The 21,227-nt window shown below is 39.3% G+C and overlaps 2 protein-coding genes across 5 annotated transcripts; both read left to right on the top strand.

Annotated features, from left to right (window-relative positions):
• Window positions 1–263: 263 nt before the first annotated feature.
• LOC131310191 (pre-mRNA-splicing factor ATP-dependent RNA helicase DEAH7) lies at window positions 264–12,944 on the top strand. Of its 2 annotated transcripts, none has more exons than XM_058337087.1 (18): window positions 264–490; window positions 888–935; window positions 1,338–1,479; window positions 2,543–2,764; window positions 3,946–4,022; window positions 5,232–5,487; window positions 6,028–6,198; window positions 6,302–6,447; window positions 6,645–6,742; window positions 7,183–7,291; window positions 8,830–9,007; window positions 9,142–9,371; window positions 9,475–9,651; window positions 9,923–9,994; window positions 10,095–10,271; window positions 10,496–10,557; window positions 10,682–10,834; window positions 10,960–12,944. In XM_058337087.1, exons 2-18 carry the CDS (start codon window positions 930–932, stop codon window positions 12,557–12,559), a joined length of 3,876 nt encoding a protein of 1,291 aa, XP_058193070.1. In that variant the 5' UTR covers window positions 264–490; window positions 888–929; the 3' UTR covers window positions 12,560–12,944. The 2 variants fall into 2 exon arrangements, with proteins under 2 accessions (XP_058193070.1, XP_058193067.1); XM_058337084.1 differs by having other exon boundaries at window positions 6,302–6,450.
• A 2,691-nt stretch (window positions 12,945–15,635) lies between these two features.
• Window positions 15,636–20,592, top strand: LOC131311469 (uncharacterized). 3 transcript variants are annotated; one of them, XM_058338955.1, is made up of 5 exons: window positions 15,636–15,920; window positions 19,114–19,181; window positions 19,274–19,380; window positions 19,775–19,809; window positions 20,302–20,592. In XM_058338955.1, exons 2-5 carry the CDS (start codon window positions 19,179–19,181, stop codon window positions 20,367–20,369), a joined length of 213 nt encoding a protein of 70 aa, XP_058194938.1. In that variant the 5' UTR covers window positions 15,636–15,920; window positions 19,114–19,178; the 3' UTR covers window positions 20,370–20,592. The 3 variants fall into 3 exon arrangements, with proteins under 3 accessions (XP_058194938.1, XP_058194939.1, XP_058194940.1); XM_058338956.1 differs by having other exon boundaries at window positions 15,824–15,950; XM_058338957.1 differs by lacking the exon at window positions 15,636–15,920 and adding an exon at window positions 17,630–17,833.
• Window positions 20,593–21,227: the final 635 nt, after the last annotated feature.

The following is a 21,227-nucleotide window of genomic DNA, read 5'->3' as shown; positions in this document are numbered from 1 at the left end:
AGCTCAAAAATCATATATTTACGTAAATAATTTTCCTATCAATATATATCTTGTTTGATAGATTTCATTGAGATCTTTTATACGGTGCAAAAAAAATTAAAAATCAAAAATTTATTATTTATTTTTATTATATTTAAATTTAAATTTAAAAATTAAAAAAAAATACATTTTAAAAAAGAATGTTAGTTGGAACACTACCTAAATTTACAAGAACGCAGGCTGACAACAAAAGGACACGCAGCCGGCATTAACTTGACCGTGGTTCCAAACCGTTAATCAGATCACACCAAAACCTTTTTGAAGAAAACCCAGCAGCCAGCAGCTTTCGACAATCCACCTACATCTTCATACCTCTCAAGCGCCTAGAGAGAGAGAGAGAGAGAGAGAAATGGGGATATTCATCCTCTTCAATCCGTCTCTCTCATGAAATCCAGGTGAAATCGATTTCTAGGGTTTTCTCCGTAATCAGAACTAGCCCAAGATCGAGCAGGTACCCTTCTCTCTCTCTCTCTCTCGTCTTTATCTCTGTTTGCTGTTTTTTATGCTTAAACATGATAAAGTTTGGGGCCTAGTAAATAATCACTCCTTGAAACGGTACTGGCATGTCCTAGTCGACACAGTGAATCAATTTGACCCATATGCAGTAATACACCTTTCTTTGGCTGAAGCAGTTGCTTTCTTGACTTAGACCCGGTGCCGGCCCTGACTAGGGTTTCGTTTCCAGCCGTAATTGGAATTTGAAATTATCAGTTTAAATTTGATTACAAGATGCACTATGGACGCACAATGGGATAGAGTGTTAAGCATGCAAGTTTTAACCATCATATACGCCGTGTACAAGCATTCAAAAGTTAGAGTTTAATTGATCATCACCTGGGTAAATGCAGGTTTGGCTAACGCGACTTGTTCGTGCTGTAAATTGAATCAACATGGAGGTCAGTGCCAGTTTTTAATGCACACGAATGTAGAATTCAGTTCAACTGTCAACAAGTTTTCTGCTGTAATTTGGATTTATATTTGCTATTCGTGATTTATGCCATACTTCCCTCTGTCCCAATTTATTTGCTTTGTACAGAAAACCGTCTCATTTTGACCTCCCAAAACGGTTCTTTCGAGAATACTTTTTCGAACTTTTTCTGCACTGTTCAAAAGTTCTCATTTAGATCCTTTGAACGGTGCCAAGAAATACAAAATATTATTTCGAGAAGTAGTTTTTTTGAGGTCTAAATAACATGGTCTCCCGCAAGAAGCAAACATAATGGGACAAAGGAGTATATGGTTTACAAAGTCATGTTCCATGGCAAAAATTTATGATAAGCTTTTCATGTCAAGTTCAGAACCGAGGGGGCGATCGTGTACCCATTGACCTGGACATGACGACTTCAGTGTTGGAACCTGAGAAGACTAGTAGTGGGGGATTATTTGTACCTGGGAAAGATAGACTAGTTTTCAGACCTCCCGAAAGGAAATCTCTTCTAGGTATGATTTACATGAATACATCATCTCTATCCTTAGAGATCATATGTTTGTGTTTTCCATCATATGTAATACATATCTTTTGACTCTATTGAGTTTCAATATATGCTTTCAGCTGCCCTTGGTTATTCAAATTCTGGATTTCTTGATTTGGGTGGGTTTCGTGTTGCATCGTGCATGATATAACTGAGTAGTATTTTGTACGGAATTTACCCAGATTCAACCCATTAGTCATGCACCAAAATGAACTAGGCAATAATAGTGGTTTAGTCATGCCAAGTACTAGATTTGTACTTATCAACTCTACTTGAGTCTAAATTTGAAGAAAGAAAGTTCGCGGGGCCTGAATTCCTGAAAGGCTGAATCCATGTGAGAACTAAGCTGCATCCTTTGATATTTCAATTATCCAGCCAAACTTCCCCCCATAGGTTTAGCTGAGTAGAACCAACACTGAATCTCCAAGTGAAATGATGTCAGGATTGTTTGCTTAGTAAGCCTAGTTCGAAGACATGTACTAGTTTATCCACCTTAATGACCTCTGTGTAGAATATATTCCAAATTTCCAACTTCGTTAATCAAATTTTCTGAAGCAGAGCACGTAGTTTAATATAAGAAACCATCCTCAAAAGATTGGGTTTCCTTGTGAGCAGTTTCATTTCGCATTGGCAATGAGTGAAGTTCTCTCCTATATACTCACCCGCGCTGCGCTGCGCTGCGCCATAAGCATCTGTAGTAGAGTCCAGAGTACTTAGTGGTTAGTAGCGCCCTGGGAAGTATAGCTCGAAATTATGTTATCCCCCAATCCCTATGTTGGTTATGTCGACTTATGATTTTTTGAGGACTTTATTCTAGCTGCTAGCCCAATTCTGACTTCTAATTTCTACAGAATCTCATACATGTAACATGTCTATGCTATAGATTTTTAGTTACATGCCTTGTTGTTTGCTTATAGCTCCTGCATGTGTGAGAGAGAGAAGTGGTGCCATTTTTTTATATCTTTTTTGATAAGTTAGAGAAGTGTTTGCCAATTATATGGCCTAAAGATCAATGTTGCGTTTTAAAACAGGGCTAGATGTTCTTGCAAATGTGAAACGTGATGGACCTAAACCAGATGGTGCTTTCAAGGTCCCAAGGGAAAGAGTTACTTCAGTTGTGTCCTCTATGGACGAAGAGGAGAACTCTGCTGCCTCTGGGATAGATGAAGTTGGAAGTGACATACAGAACAGTGCGCGTAACTATACTGGCAGGAAGTATCGTGAAACCTATGCAGGTGGGCCCTCTCATTCAGGTACCTCATTTGTTTTGAATTGTGATATCTGACTTGCTTCTACTGTCTAAACATGAATTACCTTGTTAATGTTTTTTGTTACAATGTAATTTATTATGATCTGCCTGTTTCTTTTTTCATTTTTATTCTGTTTTGATTGGTAATTCACGCACTCATGCACTGTGATTTTGTTTTTCTGTACAATTGATCACCTGAAGCCTGTATTCTTTTTCCCCATGCGCTCTCATTTAGTTATGTGAAGCCAACTTCTACAATGTACTTCGTTAGGTGCTATTACCTTTCATATGCTTGTGCTATTCTGTATTTCTGTCTCTTTCTTCTAACTTGCTTTTATCTCTACATGACTCACAAGTGTTTATATGAACCCCTGTAATGACACATGGTGATCCAGAATATGATTAGGTTGGATGTCCCTATAGAGTTTATGAACTTGGTAATTTCTATATGTACAATTTTTGGGAATGATAACATTGCTTCGAGCCTGAGGAGATATTTCTTGGGAGGAAGATGGTGTCTTTTGATGCAAAAGCTGCTTTTCCTTTTCCCACCTTTTTCTTTTTTCTCTTTTCCTTTTGTCTTCTCGGTTTTTTTACAAGTTTTATGAGGTAGAAAAAAATCTCAATTAGCACATATGTAAACAAGTTTTGAACTTTAGGTATTAGAACTGGCCTGGGTACTTATCCGGTCAAGTTACTAGGTAACTAATCAAGCAGCCAAATTACAATGGTAGAAGGTTACATATTAAGCAAATAGATAATTGTATTGCAAAAAAGGGAAAAAGGGGAGAAGTAAGGACAACTAATTATATTTTATCATCACTATTATTGTGAAAAAATAAATTGAGTAGAAGTTAAAAAGTGGTTTGTTGGCTATTTGAGTAATCCTTTACATAAGTTTTTGATTTGTTATAGTATGAGGTGTCAATTGGCATTTAATTGTACTGATCACTTTAAAAAGACTTGAACACAGTAATAAAAGGTCGAAAGGCATAAATGCTTTCAATGGAATTCGCAACTGTATTCATGCAGGACTTGTGGTCCCAATAATCCAAACTAGTAACCAACACGAAGTAATATTCTGACTATTTGATTGTTTAATCGTGTCTTCACATCTTCAATTTCTATTCTTGTGAAGGGCATGAAATGTTTATCACTGAAAATTCTGTTGTCTCAACATTGCAGGTAGTACTGTCACTGAAGAAAGACAAGTCAGTGACACACCAAGGAGGCATAACTCGAAAGAAAATATCCGTTCTGAGGTCAGTTCTTTTGTTCCCTTACCCAAAAGTCCACATGGTCTTCTTTTCTAATAGATTTTTTTGCCTAAACTAACTTTGGCAGATAATTGTTGGTTTGATTCAATAAAGTGTAGTGCCAAACATGTAGACAGTACATGTCGCTTTGCTAGCTAATGCATTGTGGTTCCATGGTGATGTGTGACCCACACATCCCTGCTGTTGTGTCTATGACGTGTGAGGTGCACAAGAATTTACTTTCAAAATCTTAATTTTGGGAGCTTATGAGTCCATTCTAAATCTCATTTTTAAATTTTTTTTTCCCTTCTGGTTGCTTGCCACTTGATAGAAGAAGTGTTATCCAGTGGCTCTTTAAAATACATTAGCATGCTTTCTCTGTTTGCCATATGAGATTGCAAAATTAAAGTTCACTACTAAGATAGGAGAGCTAGGGATTATAGAGTTTGTCCAATTGTTATTCCGGTTGCTTGGTGTCATCTACGTGTATCCGCATCAATCTTGGTGCAAGTTGTCTTTTTGGCACGTGCTCAGCCTCATCCTATATCCCTCTTCCGTTTCTATCTCCAACTTTGATATGTTGATCCCTTCATACTGGTGGTGCATTAGTTTGGTCACATTGGCATTGGCCAAACCATCTTGGATTATTATCGTACATATTTTGTCTTAATTTCTCGTTTATCTCAACATACTTATGAAATGAAAAATTATTTCAGCACTCTTACCTCATTCATCTATTGTTATTCACCATGTTGGTTGAACTTCATTACTTTACTGAGATTTTGGAAGGTTCATGGAGTAATATGTGTGTCTCTTTCTATGGTGACAACCGTCTGATGGTTTCTTTATTAGTTTATTATCAGTGTCTGCTTAAGCAGCTCTCTGGGCATCGTTTATTATGTTTTTTACAATTTATTACTAAGATTAGAGAGCTATGGATTATAGAGTTTGTCCAATTGTTATCCCGGTTGCTTGGTGTCATCTACTTGGCTCCCCCAATTTATTGAGGAACAGGAATGAGAATGGCCTTTGTTAACCTGGTTGTTTTCTTTTGTTCTTTCGTTGTGCTGATGCTACTCAAATGTTTTATATTGGTTTTATTGTTTGAGCGCATGTGGTATTTGGTAGTGCTAATTGTAGTTATGAGGACAACCATTGCCATTTGTGAATTGTCAATAATTGTTCCGAAGTCCTAACTTTGACCTTATAATTCAGATAGTAGCTGCATCTCCAGGAAGCTCCCGAAATGCTCGATCTAGGAGCCCAAGTTTTGACACTGGTGACCGTGATGGAGGCAGAAGCTATTTCAGGGATGATTCAAAAAGTGAAACCAGGGGGACGAGGTGGAGACATGGCACTGATAGTGAAGAGCGAAATCAGGGAGGCGTATCACGCAGTCGACAGGAAAGAGACCACAATGAGGATTATGGAAAAAAACGAAGCCGATATGAAGGTGCAAGGAGGACACCAGGTACGTTTTGGTTTCTTCATTTAGGTTGCTTTTGACTTTGCATTTACTATTGATTTCTCATAAAGATGTTACCATAGTGAAAATGTTCATCAGACAACACCTGCCTGAGAAGGGCAGATTCAAAAGAAGGAAGAAATGATGATGTGGAGAGCAAGTTAATAAATTACTTGATTTGTAAACTGATCTCTGTTGAAGCATTTTTTAGCTCATGTTTTGTTTAAGGTTACTTGAGAATATGTATCAGTTTATTTGAGTATTCATTCCCTCTTTAGGAAGAACAGTAATTCTTCTATTTCTGCCTTTGTGCTTTCTTCTTTTTGTTGAAAGCTTCAATCATGGAACCTTTTTATTATGTGGCAACTAGTGTGCGATGTGATTATGTGGTCGTTTCTATCATTATCATTGGGCTCTGCTGGACATTTTTCAGATCTCTCCGCTTTCTAACCCCTTTTGTTAATTCAGTTAATTTTTTGTTGGAAGTACAATTTGAAGATAATTTTACGAGCATTCTAATTATACTGATATGTATAAGTTGTGCAGGGAGATCTGACTGGGATGATGGAAGGTGGGAATGGGAAGATACTCCACGCCGGGAAAGTCATTCTAATACCCGCAGGCACCATCAGCCTTCACCATCCCCAATGTTACTAGGGGCCTCTCCTGATGCACGGTTGGTTTCCCCATGGTCGGGGGGCAATACACCACAATCTGGTATGTCACTAGCAAAACTACATTTTTCCGTAAGGAAGCTGGTCATTGTTTGTTTGCTTATGCTGATTCATGGATTAATTTCAAACATTGCAATGGTGGACAGGCCATTCGTCTTCTCCTTGGGATGCTATATCACCATCTCCGGTTCCAATACGGGCTTCTGGTTCTTCTGTTAGATCTGCTAGTTCTCGATATGGTGGAAGGTCCCACCAACTAAGTGTCTCCAGAGAAAATTCACATCAATCTGAGGTGGTGAGTGCATTACTTTGTCCGAATTATATTTTCTATCCCCAAAAGCCAATGTGTAAAACATTTCCATCGCGAAAGTTGATAATGACTGTCGGTACCACTTTTGTTTATAACCTGAGCTATTTATTCTTAAACATCAGCTAGGGACTGCTGTAAGTAATCTTATGGTATTTTTGTATGGTTTTTGTTATATCCAGGATGGAGAAGTGGTTAAGAGCTCTTTCCCTAAGGATAACAACACAGAGATCACTGAGAGCATGCATTTGGAGATGGAATACAATTCTGACCGGGCTTGGTAATCTGGAGTTTTATTCCTGTTACTGCATGTAGTCATCGTTGACTGGCTAGAAATGCTTGAGAGTGCTAGACAACATAATCTTATAACGACACTTGTTTGCCTCAATTGTGCTCAAAAAGTGTTCAATACCTCAATAGTCCAACGATGATAAAATAATGTGCTTCAACAATTCAAGTGTTGCAAAACTCATTTCTTATTTAGAAGATGCATTAATAGTCTTTGGGCTCTGCATTATTTTTTATGACCGGACCTAACTTTCGGACCTTGACTCTAGCTGTCTTTAATATGTCAGCCATCTTTAATTTATCCTTTTCTGAGGCATTACTATTTTGGTGCCTTTGTACCACTTTTTAAAACTGATTTCAGGGGACTCTACATGGTAGTTTATGTAGCTGCTTTTGTCCTTTCATACTCACCCTTTAACTATTACTCTCTAGGTATGATAGAGAAGAAGGCAATACAGTATTTGATGCGGATAGCTCATCGTTTTTCCTTGGCGATGATGCTTCTTTCAAAAAGAAGGAGGCAGAGTTGGCAAAAAAGCTGGTATGTGTGAAATGGCTTTCCATGTTGTCAATTTGGTGAATCGTTGCAATTAGGCGATACATTAATAGTACCATACCTGCATCAGTATTGTTATTTGGGCAGATGGACTCATAAACCTGTTGTGTTTGCAATCGTATTTTTAGACTGGCTTTGTAATCTTTTGTCAAACAATAAGTTGCCTGACCCATGCTAATGGCCTTGAATTTCCATGAATTCCCCTGGAGGGATGACAATGGGGCATTAGTTATAGTCGCACTGAAAATTAGGCCGCTGCTTTTGTGCACATTGTTTGTTGATATTTTGGCAATTTTTTTCACCTTCTAGGCGGTTGAAGCTCAAATGATGGCCATATATTATTTAGGTTTATTTTAAACAAGCAACTGAACACCAATAACCTGTACTCGCTGGGTCTACTAAATCCACATAGCTTTATGTTGAATTGGAGATCTTTAGAAAATTATAATATCTTCTAAACTGGATTACCTCTGTGACTAGTTGATTGACCAAAAGAATCAACTGATTCTTATTCTTAACAGGAGCGAGAACCCCAAAATTTGGATTCCATATGAAGGGAACAAACATAGAATAATTACCACCCCTTAAAAATTGAACAATAATTACAATACATATATGATTTTAAGAACCTGAATATAAGCAGTGAATAATGGCCAACACTAAGTAAATTGGGATACTTCTTGTTACATGATCTTGGTTGAACTCAACCCCAAAAGCTAGCTATTGAAGTGAGGGTGCCCTCACGCTTATATACTTCATATTATTTTGGTAACCAAGCGATGTGAGACTTCGCTTCACACTCTCCCTCATGCGCACCCTATCCATCTCTGATACCATGTTACACGGTCTTGGGTAGAACTCAACCCCAAAAGTTAGCTATTGAAGTGAGGTGCCCTCACGCTTATATACTTAATATTACTTTGGTAACTAGGCGATGTGGGACTTCGCTTCACACTTCTAAATAAAAAATCTTCATGCTTGTCACAACAAGGCAGTCCTCCCTCTATGGATGGTGAAATTTGATTTATTGGAAGATATGTTGGCCGATTTGACTATATTCACGTCGTGAATTTTAGTAAGATGCCTCTTAGAAAAGTACCTCCTGAAGTGCCTAAAGTTCTACTCTCCTTTTAGTTCAATTAGAAGCACCTCTTAGAAAATACTCAAAACTATCTAAGTTCCCGAAAAACTTCGAACTATGCTGTAGACCATTTATCATGTTGGCATAAGTTATTATGTTACGCACTTCATTTATGTTATTGAGTCCTGAGGTGGAACTAAGGCAAGCCTCACACTGGGATCACTTGTGGGAACGTTTATTGGCGTGCAAAGTAGCTCCTGTAGTGAGAACGGACAGATTTCGCAAATTTGTATATCTCTTTGTCCTTAAAGTTCATTAATCATATGACTGTATCTTAATGTTTGCAACTAATATCACGCGACTCGGACATGGTTGGTGAAAAATATGCTGCTGCCATTATGCATGTTTTACCTGTTAACTAATTGCAATTTGTGAAATTTAGGTTCGAAAGGATGGAACAAAGATGACACTGGCCCAGAGCAAAAAGTTATCACAGCTCACTGCTGATAATGCTCAATGGGAGGACAGGCAACTGCTGAGATCAGGAGCAGTTAGAGGCACTGAGGTCCAGACAGAATTTGATGATGAAGAAGAACGGAAGGTTATTCTCCTTGTTCACGGTATGAGGAGTTAGATATCCTTCCTTTCCATTTAATGGACCGAAATCCTTTGCCATCGATTCTTTGCTCGGATTATGCCATTTTCTTTGTAGTTTGTACCCCATCTGATGTTTTTCCCCTATCTTCTTGTGCAGATACAAAACCCCCTTTCCTAGATGGAAGGGTTGTTTTCACAAAGCAAGCAGAGCCAATAATGCCACTAAAAGACCCGACGTCGGATATGGCTATTATATCCCGGAAAGGATCTGTTCTGGTGCGGGAAATTCGTGAGAAACAAAGCAGCAATAAATCTCGTCAGCGTTTTTGGGAGCTTGCTGGCTCAAAACTTGGTGATATCCTTGGTGTTGAGAAGACTGCAGAGCAGGTATGTTTTAAAGATTCTGAGTTTACTGTTGAGAAATAAGTGGAACTCAAATCCTGGAATGTTAAGCACATGGACTGAAGCTTATTGTTGGTTCTCAATATAGATTGATGCAGATACAGCGGAAGTAGGTGAAGAAGGCGAAGTTGATTTCAAGGAAGATGCCAAGTTTGCAACACACTTGAAGAAAGGGGAAGCGGTGAGTGAGTTTGCAATGTCAAAAACGCTAGCTCAGCAACGACAGTATCTCCCCATATTTTCTGTACGGGACGAGTTACTGCAGGTTTGTTATTTGCCCTTTTGTACGCAGTTGCTTGTCTTTTCTTTTTCTTTATCGGCATTTGTCATACTTTTCTTAGCGTCGCAATATGTTTGCTCTTCTGTAATCTGGAGCCTCTAGACATCTCACATCTGAGTGCTTCTTGTAGTCATTTTCCTGTTAATACTTAAGATGCATCTAAATAGTGATGGTAGGATGTGTATAGATTTTTTGGTTTCCTTCTGTTGCGTCTTTGCTGTGTTATTCTAACTCGGCTTCAATTTCCCATGAGTAGGTTATTCGTGAAAATCAGGTGATCGTGGTCGTCGGAGAAACTGGCTCTGGGAAGACAACTCAACTGACCCAGGTTAGTAGTGAACTAAAGACCACACAATGGTTATTGTAAGTTTGAATCAAAGCTGCAAGTATTTGTCATTTCGAGTTTAATATTTTGAAATTTTTGTCAGTATCTCCATGAAGATGGCTATACAACTAATGGTATCGTTGGGTGCACCCAACCAAGGCGTGTAGCAGCCATGAGTGTTGCCAAAAGGGTGAGCGAAGAGATGGAAACTGAATTGGGTGATCGAGTTGGGTATGCCATTCGCTTTGAGGATGTGACTGGACCGAAAACTGTAATCAAGGTAACTTATTTTTTTCTCAGAATATGATGCCAGATATTTGCAAGTGAATCACAGATTGAAATTACTATCACAATCTCCTATGATAATTTTCCAAAGTGAGAACACATTGTACACAGTTAGTTTTTCTTGTTGTGGATGCTTCATCTTGGTTTGGAGTTCTGGAGGATTAAGTTGCATTGAATGGGATTATTTAAGGCTAACTCTTTGCATTTCCCTTGTTTCAGTACATGACTGATGGTGTACTTCTCCGTGAGACACTAAAAGATGCTGATCTTGACAAGTACCGGTATGAACTTTATCGCTTACTTCTTTTTATTGGAACTTCAAGTATACATATATCATCAGCTTTGATCGTCGAGTTCTGTTGGTAATTGAACATGATATTCACAACCAGGCTTGTAATTATGCAGTGTCATTGTAATGGATGAAGCACATGAAAGATCACTCAACACAGATGTCCTTTTCGGGATTCTCAAGAAAGTGGTTGCTCGGCGTCGTGATTTCAAGCTTATTGTGACATCTGCAACTCTAAATGCACAGAAATTCTCACATTTTTTCGGAAGGTATAAACTATTTGGTTAAAAAAAGCTGTTGACATAAACAGAAGTATTTTTAACTAAACATAAATGATTTCTGATTGTTTTAGTTTTCATAAAGATTAAATGAATTATTTTGATTTTCATGACAGTGTACCAATTTTCCACATCCCTGGAAGAACATTCCCAGTAAATACTTTGTACAGTAAAACTCCGTGTGAAGACTATGTTGAAGCAGCGGTGAAGCAGGCCATGACTATCCATATCACCAGTCCAGCGGGCGACATACTTATATTCATGACCGGTCAAGATGAGATTGAGGCAACATGTTATGCACTCTCAGAGCGCATGGAAAACCTCGTGTCAACCACAAAGAAATCCGTTCCTAAACTCTTGATTCTCCCTATATATTCCCAGCTGCCAGCCGACTTGCAAGCAAAAATATTCCAGAAAGCTGAAGAAGGGGCCCGTAAATGCATCGTCGCTACCAATATCGCCGAGACGTCTTTGACTGTCGATGGAATCTACTACGTGATCGATACTGGCTATGGTAAAATGAAGGTGTACAACCCTCGGATGGGTATGGATGCTCTACAAGTGTTTCCAGTTAGTCGTGCTGCTGCTGACCAGCGGGCCGGAAGGGCAGGTAGAACGGGGCCCGGCACATGTTATCGTCTTTATACAGAAAGCGCGTACCAAGATGAAATGCTGCCCAGTCCGGTGCCTGAAATCCAGAGGACTAATCTTGGGAATGTGGTTCTGTTGCTCAAGTCTCTTAAAATCGAAAATTTGTTGGATTTTGATTTCATGGACCCACCTCCACAGGATAACATCCTAAATTCGATGTACCAGTTGTGGGTTTTGGGTGCCCTTAACAATGTTGGAAACCTAACTGATCTCGGTTGGAAAATGGTTGAGTTCCCGTTGGATCCACCACTCGCTAAGATGCTTTTGATGGGAGAACAGCTAGCATGCCTGAACGAGGTTTTGACAATTGTTTCTATGCTTTCCGTGCCATCAGTGTTTTTCAGGCCTAAAGATAGGGCGGAGGAGAGTGATGCGGCGAGAGAGAAATTCTTTGTGCCTGAATCTGACCATTTGACGCTGCTTAATGTTTACCAGCAATGGAAAGCCAATGACTACAGGGGAGATTGGTGTAATGACCATTTTCTCCACGTTAAAGGGCTACGTAAGGCTAGAGAGGTTAGATCCCAACTACTGGATATTCTCAAAACCCTCAAAATCCCGCTAACGTCATGCGATCCTGATTGGGACATTGTGAGAAAAGCCATCTGTTCTGCGTATTTTCACAATTCCGCGAGGCTTAAGGGGGTTGGGGAGTATGTCAATTGTAGGAACGGGATGCCGTGTCACTTGCACCCAAGCAGCGCTCTTTACGGATTGGGTTACTCTCCGGACTACGTGGTTTATCACGAGTTGATATTGACAGCTAAGGAATACATGCAGTGCGCGACCGCTGTGGAACCCCAGTGGTTGGCGGAGCTGGGGCCCATGTTTTTCTCGGTGAAGGATTCAGATACGTCAATGTTGGAGCACAAGAAGAAGCAAAAGGAAGAGAAAACAGCCATGGAGGAGGAGATGGAGAGTTTGAGGAAGGTCCAGGCGGAGGCGGAGAGGGAGAGCAAGGAGAGGGACAGAGAGAAGAGAGCCAAGCAACAGCAACAAGTGTCGATGCCGGGGATGAAGAAAGGTTCTTCCACTTACCTGAGACCTAAGAGGCTTGGTTTGTGAAGGTAACAAGTGTTGTATCGTATAGCTGGGCTATTTCTTTCAGTGGGGAAATCTTTCTGCTGATTTCTTTCACTTCCCAAGGGTACTTCATCATTCCGTAAAACAAAAAAAACAAAAAAAAAAAGAAAAAAGAAAAAGACAGAAAATGGAAACCTCATCAAACAAGAGTGTACAGTGAACGGGTTAAAGAATGAGGATAGTGTTGTACATTGATATTCGGGCATTTATTTTTTTTACCACTTGACATTCTTATTTGACAGTCTTAAGTTTCTGGAGCTTGGCTCAAACAAGGCTGGTTTCTTGAAACTCCTTTTGTGTATTTCTGAGTTTGGCTTCTCATAGTGTTCAAATTTTCCGTTTAAATTGACGGCATAATTTAGCTTTACTTGTTGAAATTTACTTAAACTTAACAGTCATATTGTGGGGATACGTGTAAGTCAGACCGGACGCCCTGAGATACAAAATGGAATTACTTAATGAAAATTGCCTGGATCCAAAATCTGGATAGATACATCGTGCAATTATCCCTCCTACATCTCTTAATGGAATTGTCGTTCTACAAAAAAGGATGATCATTCTATTCCTGCCCAAAATCAGTTCAGCAAACCAAACACTACTTAAAACTCCCACCTACTTGAGACCCAGCCCCCTCCCTCCGTCCAAACTAGAGATTATGCAACCTTTTGGAGACGGACGATATCGAAGATGATGGAACTGAAAAACTGATTTTATAACGCCATTAAAAAACCATGCTACTCTTCAATTTGAGTTTGGACTGCAAATAACAGCCTCGTTTCAATCGTGCATCTTAATAATCAATGGTTCAGATTTGTGAAAAATTCTTACAGGTAGAATATTTTTCTATTGTGTCATAACCTGTCGACAAAATTGAACCATTAAATATAGTTTTGGGCGGCTGCGATTGCAGGAATTGCCCTGCGATTAGGCCTATAAACAAACCGAGCAGCTCGCGAGCTTGGCTCGTTTAATAAACGAGTTGAGTTTGAGCTCGAGTTTTCGGCTCGTTTACTAAACGAGCTGAGTGGAGCTCGGCTCGTGCTTCGTTTGCTCCGATATATCCGATAACGCCCCAAGCGTAGGGCCTAATACGTCAGTTGAAGTATGATAATCTGGAAATCCGGGATCGTACCGAAGGGATTAATTAATACGGTTTTGCTGGATTAATTAATACGGTTTTGCTGGATTTGTAGATGCAAGCAAGGGCTTTCGGCTTTTAGACAGCCAACTTGATTTTACGTGTGTAGTGGAAATGAAACTTGGCTGAATTGAAAAGCTAATAAACTAAGATAAAAGACAGGTTAGGTTTAGGAATTACTAACACTCATGACTCAAGTCAAACTGCATTCCTCACCCAAATACGCGGTTCAGGATACACAACTAAGGTTCCTGAATCGGAAAATAGAATGATTCGAATACCAAGCTAGCTCTAGAATTTATTTAGCAAATGCCTCGTGCGTCAGAGCTCCAAGTATCATGTGTGGTAGGTAGGCGATGCTCCTACCTACACATGATCAAGGAGATTAACACCTTAGCAATTTGACAAATAAACCCGAACCCCACATCAATGATCAAACCAAAGGTTTAAACTTTATGGTGAAAAACGCAATTCTTCTTGAGCCATGAGGTGTTAATCACCCCATAACCTAACCTTGGAAAACTACTCACCCATATCTATTGAGATAGAAGCAAGCAAAAATCTACTTAACATAATTGAATTAACAATACTAGAAGAAAATTGGATTAAAAGATAGATCAGAAAATTCACTACAACTTTAATAAAGATGACAATATCAAAAACTAATCAATGAAGGCAGAAAATAAAGATTCAAGCTAGAAATTGAAGAACATTCAAGGACAAAAACAAATCTAGATCTAAATCTCCATGATGTAAACAAAATCTATATCCTTAGTACACGCCCAGCATATTTTCCAGAGATGCTTTGAAAGTCCCCTCTAAGTCCTTCGGTACCGATGGAGAAGGCCTTAGGCTGTTTTGCTTAATCCTCTCGGTACCAATGGGAAAAAATACTTGGTATCTGTACCGAGCTACTTATCTGCTGCCGCTTGAAAGGGTCTCGATACCGATAGAACCAATTACTTGGTATCGGTACCGAAGAGCTTAAATTAGCACTTGACTTTTGGTCCACGCCTTGGCCTTGCCTCGTCCTGGCGAGCCGTCGGGTTGCCTTCGTCTTGTGATATGTCTTAGGCCTTAAAGCTCTTGCTTATTTGGTAAATTCCTACAAAACAAAACTGGAAAACTTTGCAAGCAAAAGCAGTTAAAACAACTAAATTAACGGCAGAAACAATTAAAACTAGCCAACTAGCGCACCCTTAATGTCATTGTCGGGTGCTTATCAGCTCGTTCAACAAAAACTCGTCTCATTAAGGGAGGCTCGACTCGATTAAAGAGGCCCGTTTAATAAATGACTAAGCTCGGCTCGTTAAGGCTTGAGCTCGAGTTTTTGACTCGTTTAGTAAATGAGCTGAGCTCGAGCTCGCCGAAGCTCGATTCGGCTTGTTTACACCCTACCTGCGATCCAAATTCGGGCTGCAGCAAAGCCGGATCCATCATTTAAGGAATGCTGAATGTTTTTAGTGGGCCATAAATGTGTGGGTCATTCATCTCTTAAGGCCCATAGGAACTTCTTTTTCCTTTATTCGGCCCAAGAAATGACTCGCGCCCGTCACTAGTGTGCTGACTGCTGAGTTTATATATTGGATCCGAATACTCTACAATTGGACTACGAGAAGTTCCCTAGTCCCATTTCGACTGTCCATTTCATAATTAATGGTTTGGATAGCTTTAAGAGCTACCTCGGTTACTTGGTAGATTTGCTTCTCACATAATTAACAAGAGTTTGATTTGTGGGATCAAGCCGCAAAAAAATGATTTTTTGTAAATTTTTTAGTCTCAACGTAGATGACATGTTTTTGACCGAAATGAATAGAAAATTAGTTGAAATGTGCGTCTAATCAACGAAAAAAAAAATCTAACTATTAAAACCTTTTTGGACGGTACTTCACGTGGAGGGGATCCTGCCAAGCGAGTGTAGCCGCTGACGTGGTTGTCTATTCTGGCAATCGGCGGCTTGAATTTTGATCAAATAATAAATGGTTCAGATCTATATGCGCTCAAATTCAATCTTAACTGTCTGTTGGCCGAATGCTGCTTGACACCCCGCTTGGCAGAGGTGCTTGCCAGCCAGATTCACGTTCTAAACCCAGTTCGAGTTTCGTGTTATTGCTGGCCCTCTCTCTCTCTCTCTCCCAAGTTCTGAGCTTTTCAAAAGTGGGTCTCTGTTCCTTTTCTTCACATCCGCGCTCAGCTTCATATCCGGTCAGTCGTCTTCTCTATCCACATAATTACGTACGTATAGATAATATCTATTGTATGTCTTGGATTTGAATTTATCAGCTCGATTGCAAATTTTCCATTATATTTTCATTTTTGCGTGTATGGGTTTAGCAATCAGATTAGCAACGAATCTAATTGCGAGTTTCACTTTGGGCCTTTCTTTTTTGTAACCGTTTGATGCATAACAGTTGACAACTTTGGTTAAAAAGCTAGTGGATTAGAAAGCCCCGGAACTGGGTTGATTTCTGGTGCAGTTGTTGAGATTATACAGTCCTCCGTCTAGATCCAATCAATAACGTTTGGGAACCCTTACTTTTACATCTTTAGAGGCCACGATCTGGCACGGCGACGAGTGCTAATGTGCTATCTGCCCCAACTGTGGGGTCATGGGTTCGAGTTATGTTAAGGTTTTCTACCTCTTAACCTTTCTGAGACTTGGGTTGAAGTGGAGCCTTGTCCGCTTGGTGGACTCTTGCAATTAGTGCATACTGATTGTTTTAATTGCAGATTGTATTTGAGGTTTGTCGGGATTGAAAATGTTAGATAGGAGGGTTAGAGGTTTGATGTAGTAATACTATGGGATGAATAGAAAACAGTAGCTTGTGAAATAGTACGAAGAATCTTGAATTTAGGAATCTTAGTTTTGGTTCGACAGATGTGCCCTGAAAGTAGAGAAGAAATGGACATTACATATCGAACATTCATCCTGAAGAAATGGAAATTTCCTCTATATTAGGCATATCAGTGTTAGCATCTATTTTACAAGGTTTGCATATCTTCTTGTTTCTCTGTGTTTAGTCTTTCTAAGTATAACTCCATATCGATAGTATGACGTTTCCGTATTCTTCTCATACCTCACTGTACCGTGGATACTTTCCTTGAGTTACTTTTTTCCGTACCCATTGACTATTGATCCAAAGTTTCTACTCACATCATAGAATTTATTTACTCAATTGATATAATTATTGAATTATATGTTAGGGTTTTCTTAAATGTTTTAAGCACTCAACTTCTATTGTCATGAAAAAACTCAAAGCTTGTTTTGAGATCTTAGAAGTTAGTTTGTACTTTACCCTTTTTGTTGGCAACTAGTGTCAACTTTTGAGAAAGGAGGCGGCTTGTATGTTAGGTAGCCAGATAGTTGACACGTTGAAAAACCCTTAAGATCTCTTATACATGTGAATCCAAGCATGAATATATGACCCTTGACAGAGCAAAATAGGCAAAATGATTTAAGTGGGACATAAGGCTTAATTTATTTTTGTATAGACTACAATTTTGGACGGGCAACTGTTGAAAACCTGGCCTACCAAACTTGTGGTTGGGGATTTGAACCTGGTGGCAGTTACTTTTTCAAAGTAATGCCAAATGCTAGGTATGTACTCAAATCTTCCTCTACCTCTACCTCAACCCAATTAAAAGGTACCAAACCGTTTGACCCAATACCTTAAGTTCTTATAATGACTATTTCCTGACGACTGTGTTAATAGGCAGTGCTTGTCTTGTTATAGTCGTAGGCCTCGTTTGATTCGGGAATTAGGTGCTTGGGATTGGACTAGGCACACCTAATCCCAGATTTTCCCTCGTTTGGTTCCCGCAAAAGCTCCTGGATTTACTAATACCGGGATTCATTTAATCCCTATATGGGGGTCACTAGTTATCCCATGGGGTAGGGATTGTAATTCCCGGACTAAAAAACACGGAAGGTGAGGAGTGAATAATTGCAAAAATACCACGGAAATAAAAATCGTCGTTCTCTCCATCTCTCGACCAGGCCATCCTTCTTCTTCCCATTCGGCGTTCTCTCCATCTCTCCCACCAGTCGACACCATCACGACTTCGATCAGACCCATCGTCGGAGGAACTTCTCAAATATCTTCAAGAAATTGAACCAGGTGACTTCGATTACCCCATTTCGTACTCTTTTTCACGATTTTGCCTACGAAAACCCTAACCTATGCTTTTCGATTTTCCCCCTTTTCCCGATAATTTTCTCAGATCTGTTTCTTAAACAAAACCCTAACCTGAAGGTGAGAATCTTTCTGAAACAAAAACGTTTTTTCGATTTGGATTTTTTCCCCCTCTTTAAAAGCCCTAGCTATTTCGGTTTCTTTTTCGATTTCCCTATCCGATTTGAGAAGCCCTAGTTGTTTGAGTTCCGATTTGAAATAAATATGTGCCCAAGTTGTGGAATTGTTCGGTTGCAATGCCCAGATTTATTTTATTGAATTCATGGCCTGATTCAATCATCTTCTAGTCATAGTATCCGACTAACATCTTGTTTGCTTGCAAAGAAAGTGTAGGAAAAAGAAGAACATGGAAACTTGTTTTTTGTTGAGAACATGTATTGCTTGAGAAAGGTTATGAAATATGAATGCCCAGTTTTTTTTTTTTGAGAGAAATAGTCATGAAATTAATCCCAAAACTTAGTGACAACCAAACATAGGATTGGCCCTAGCATGGGATATCCTGATATTAATCTTGCGCGAATCAAACATGGGATTGTATAGGATTCAGGACTAAATTAGTACCAAGACAAATAGTCCAGGATTACTAATCCCAGGACTCTTAATCCTGCGTGTTTTAGTCCCCGAATCAAACGAGGCCGTAGTGTTGTATAATTGTTGGCCACCAAAGACATGGTAATATTTGAGTCAAGAAAAGAATTTAGCAAAGGTTTTTGCGGTTGATATGTTTATAGCCGTTTATTCATGTGGAACATTTGGAATCAGCATGTTCCCTTGCATTGGTGGTACTTTTGTGTGTTGAAATTGTTTAATTACCTTGAAATAACGAATGGATTTGCTTCTCTAGAAGTTGCTCATCGCCAGCCATGCAATGTGTCTTTGCAACATATGCTTTTCTATGGTCTTTTAATCTTGTTGATTCATTGTCTTTTATGGAGTCATTATCCATCCGTGAGCCCATCTTCAAGGTGTGCAATTTAGGGATGAGTTTGGTCTTTAAATTTATCTCTTCTAGTTTAGACTGTTCAGTGTTACGGATTATGCATAAAGTCGTAAAGTCTTCTGTTGTTTGGGTATCTGATTGGAGTAAGTATGGGAATCAGCATGTTGTCTTTTGCCTGTTGCACCTTCTGTAAGATCAAAGCGCGTATAGCCGTATATTGATGTGGAACATTTGGAAGGTAATAGAAGTGTCCTTTGTGTTGTAGTTCGAAGGAGAAAAAGGAAGGAAAGCAAAAAAAGGGCAAACAAGTAATCGAAAGGGCATCCAGATATGGTAACCCAAATATAACTGACATTTTGAGAAATCGCTATCTGAGTTTTGCATTTAACATGCTCTGAGATTGTGGTAGTTTTGTTGGATTTTAGTCAGCGCTCTTCAACTTCCATTCATTTCTTACGGTAGTGCTGCTAGGGATTTGTGCCTGCACTTACTTGAAGATGCAATTTCCAGCACTTCTTGAACAGAAAACTGGGTATGTGCTCTTCTCTAAAATCTCTGTTTAGTTTTTAAGCTAGCTTATCGTCTACCGAATAGGTTTCCTTTTGAAGAGCATGATTATCAATTTTCTCTTATCAAACTGGCCATTTGGTTTAATTTGTTGTATCCATGTTTAAAGGAGGTCATCTTCAATAAGGTAAACCCCAAGAAGATTGTATGATTTCACGGGTACTGTTTAGTAAATGTTTGGAAGTGCTGAGATCAGGAGACTCCTTTCATTCTACCAGTGTAGTGTTCATTGGCTATTACTCTTCCCCTTTTGTCTTTGGCCCTTTAAAAGTCATTCAGTAGTTATGGTTATGTGTGTAATTTTGATTTTGCTTGCAAGGGAATTGGTTTGGATTCTAATGGGGCGTACATATTGGCAGGTTCCGAGGTTTCTTTTGGAAGGCTGCTAGAATAGGTAGGTGTTGTTTTACAACATCAACATGCACACTATTGGTCTGTTTGAGCGCATTTTCTTCTACTTTTATCGGTCTATATCCTGCAATTGAGATGCCTGAATTTGTGTCCAATAAAGAGAGATCATGCCTGAGCATGAGGCTTTTTAGGATGATGAATTAAGGCCTGTTTTAACTCGTGAATCAAAAGCATGGTCTATTAAATTGACATTCTCATCTCTGTGAGATGAAAAGCACAACAGTCAAATCACCAATCTTGGAACCTGAATGTATTGGATGTACATCTATTGCATTTTTTAAACTCAATTATAGCAACGGAATCTTGAATTTCTAGAGAATTAGTACCGTTGAAAGATGTTTGTATGGAGGATCAGTGTGTTCATAGGATGAATGACAATTGATATTTATGGATACGGATTTTCTATTAGCTTCCTTGTCTACAGAGGCATGAGTTTCTCTTGCACAGGCTAACATTTCTTGTTTTGGCTGGACAGGTGAGCGTTTGAGCCCTTGGGTGGCAGTGGGATGCTTCACGATGGGCGTGTCGGTGATCTTCTTCTAGTAAAGAGACATGTTCACAAATATGAAGTAAGATCTGATGGCATGTATTTAACCCGTTGAAATTTGATGTCACGAAACAGTTTCTACAATAGTAACTGTTTTTTGGGCCAAATTAGATCAGTTGACAACTCCAATGAAGTGAATTGTATTGCACGAAAATATTTGGTCCGGTAATGATTAAATGTGAAGATGCTTCATCGACACTGTTTATCTATTTCATAAAACTTGGTATCATGTTACACTTTCCTTTTGGCAGAAACAGGTATCTTTTTGCTAGACAGATTATGTTCTTTCCTTTCACGGGTTAAGAGAACTACTTATTAGTAGTTAACAAGTGTTTATATTTTTTCTTAAACACCGAACCTGGCCCAATGAACGGACTAATAGAAGGGACCAATTCCACCAGTGGTAGGCACACCATATGGACCACCTACCATAAGACTTGATAGCACGTAAGTGGGAATTAAATCCAGGACTGAAAGCTTCCCGAGGCCTCTGGGCTTCTAGGTGACTACTACTGCACGGCTGCGCCAACTCCGGGGGATTTAGCAGTCTGTTATATATATAATAGAGGTATTAGAGCTTGCTTTATCAAGTACCCTTTTTTAATTAGTAAGGCATCTTTCATTCTGTATTCACAGCAGGAACTGGCCTCAGAGAATAGTATATGCTCAGTAGTACAGACGTGCATGATGAGATACAAGAAAGGAGAGTGTAGTTTGTATATGCTGTAAGCTGTACAATACAAGAGAAATAAAAGCAGAAGATGAAGATGGAGTATATTAGGCTGAACTGAGAGTCCGAAACTAGGGTATTTCGGGTTTAAATCCAACAGAAAGACAGGCAATGATGTAAACTC

Source organism: Rhododendron vialii, chromosome 12a (assembly GCF_030253575.1).
Source record: "Rhododendron vialii isolate Sample 1 chromosome 12a, ASM3025357v1".
Taxonomy (NCBI): Eukaryota; Viridiplantae; Streptophyta; class Magnoliopsida; order Ericales; family Ericaceae; genus Rhododendron; species Rhododendron vialii.
Note: the sequence above shows the minus strand (reverse complement) of the source record. Positions and strands in the feature narration are given on the sequence as shown.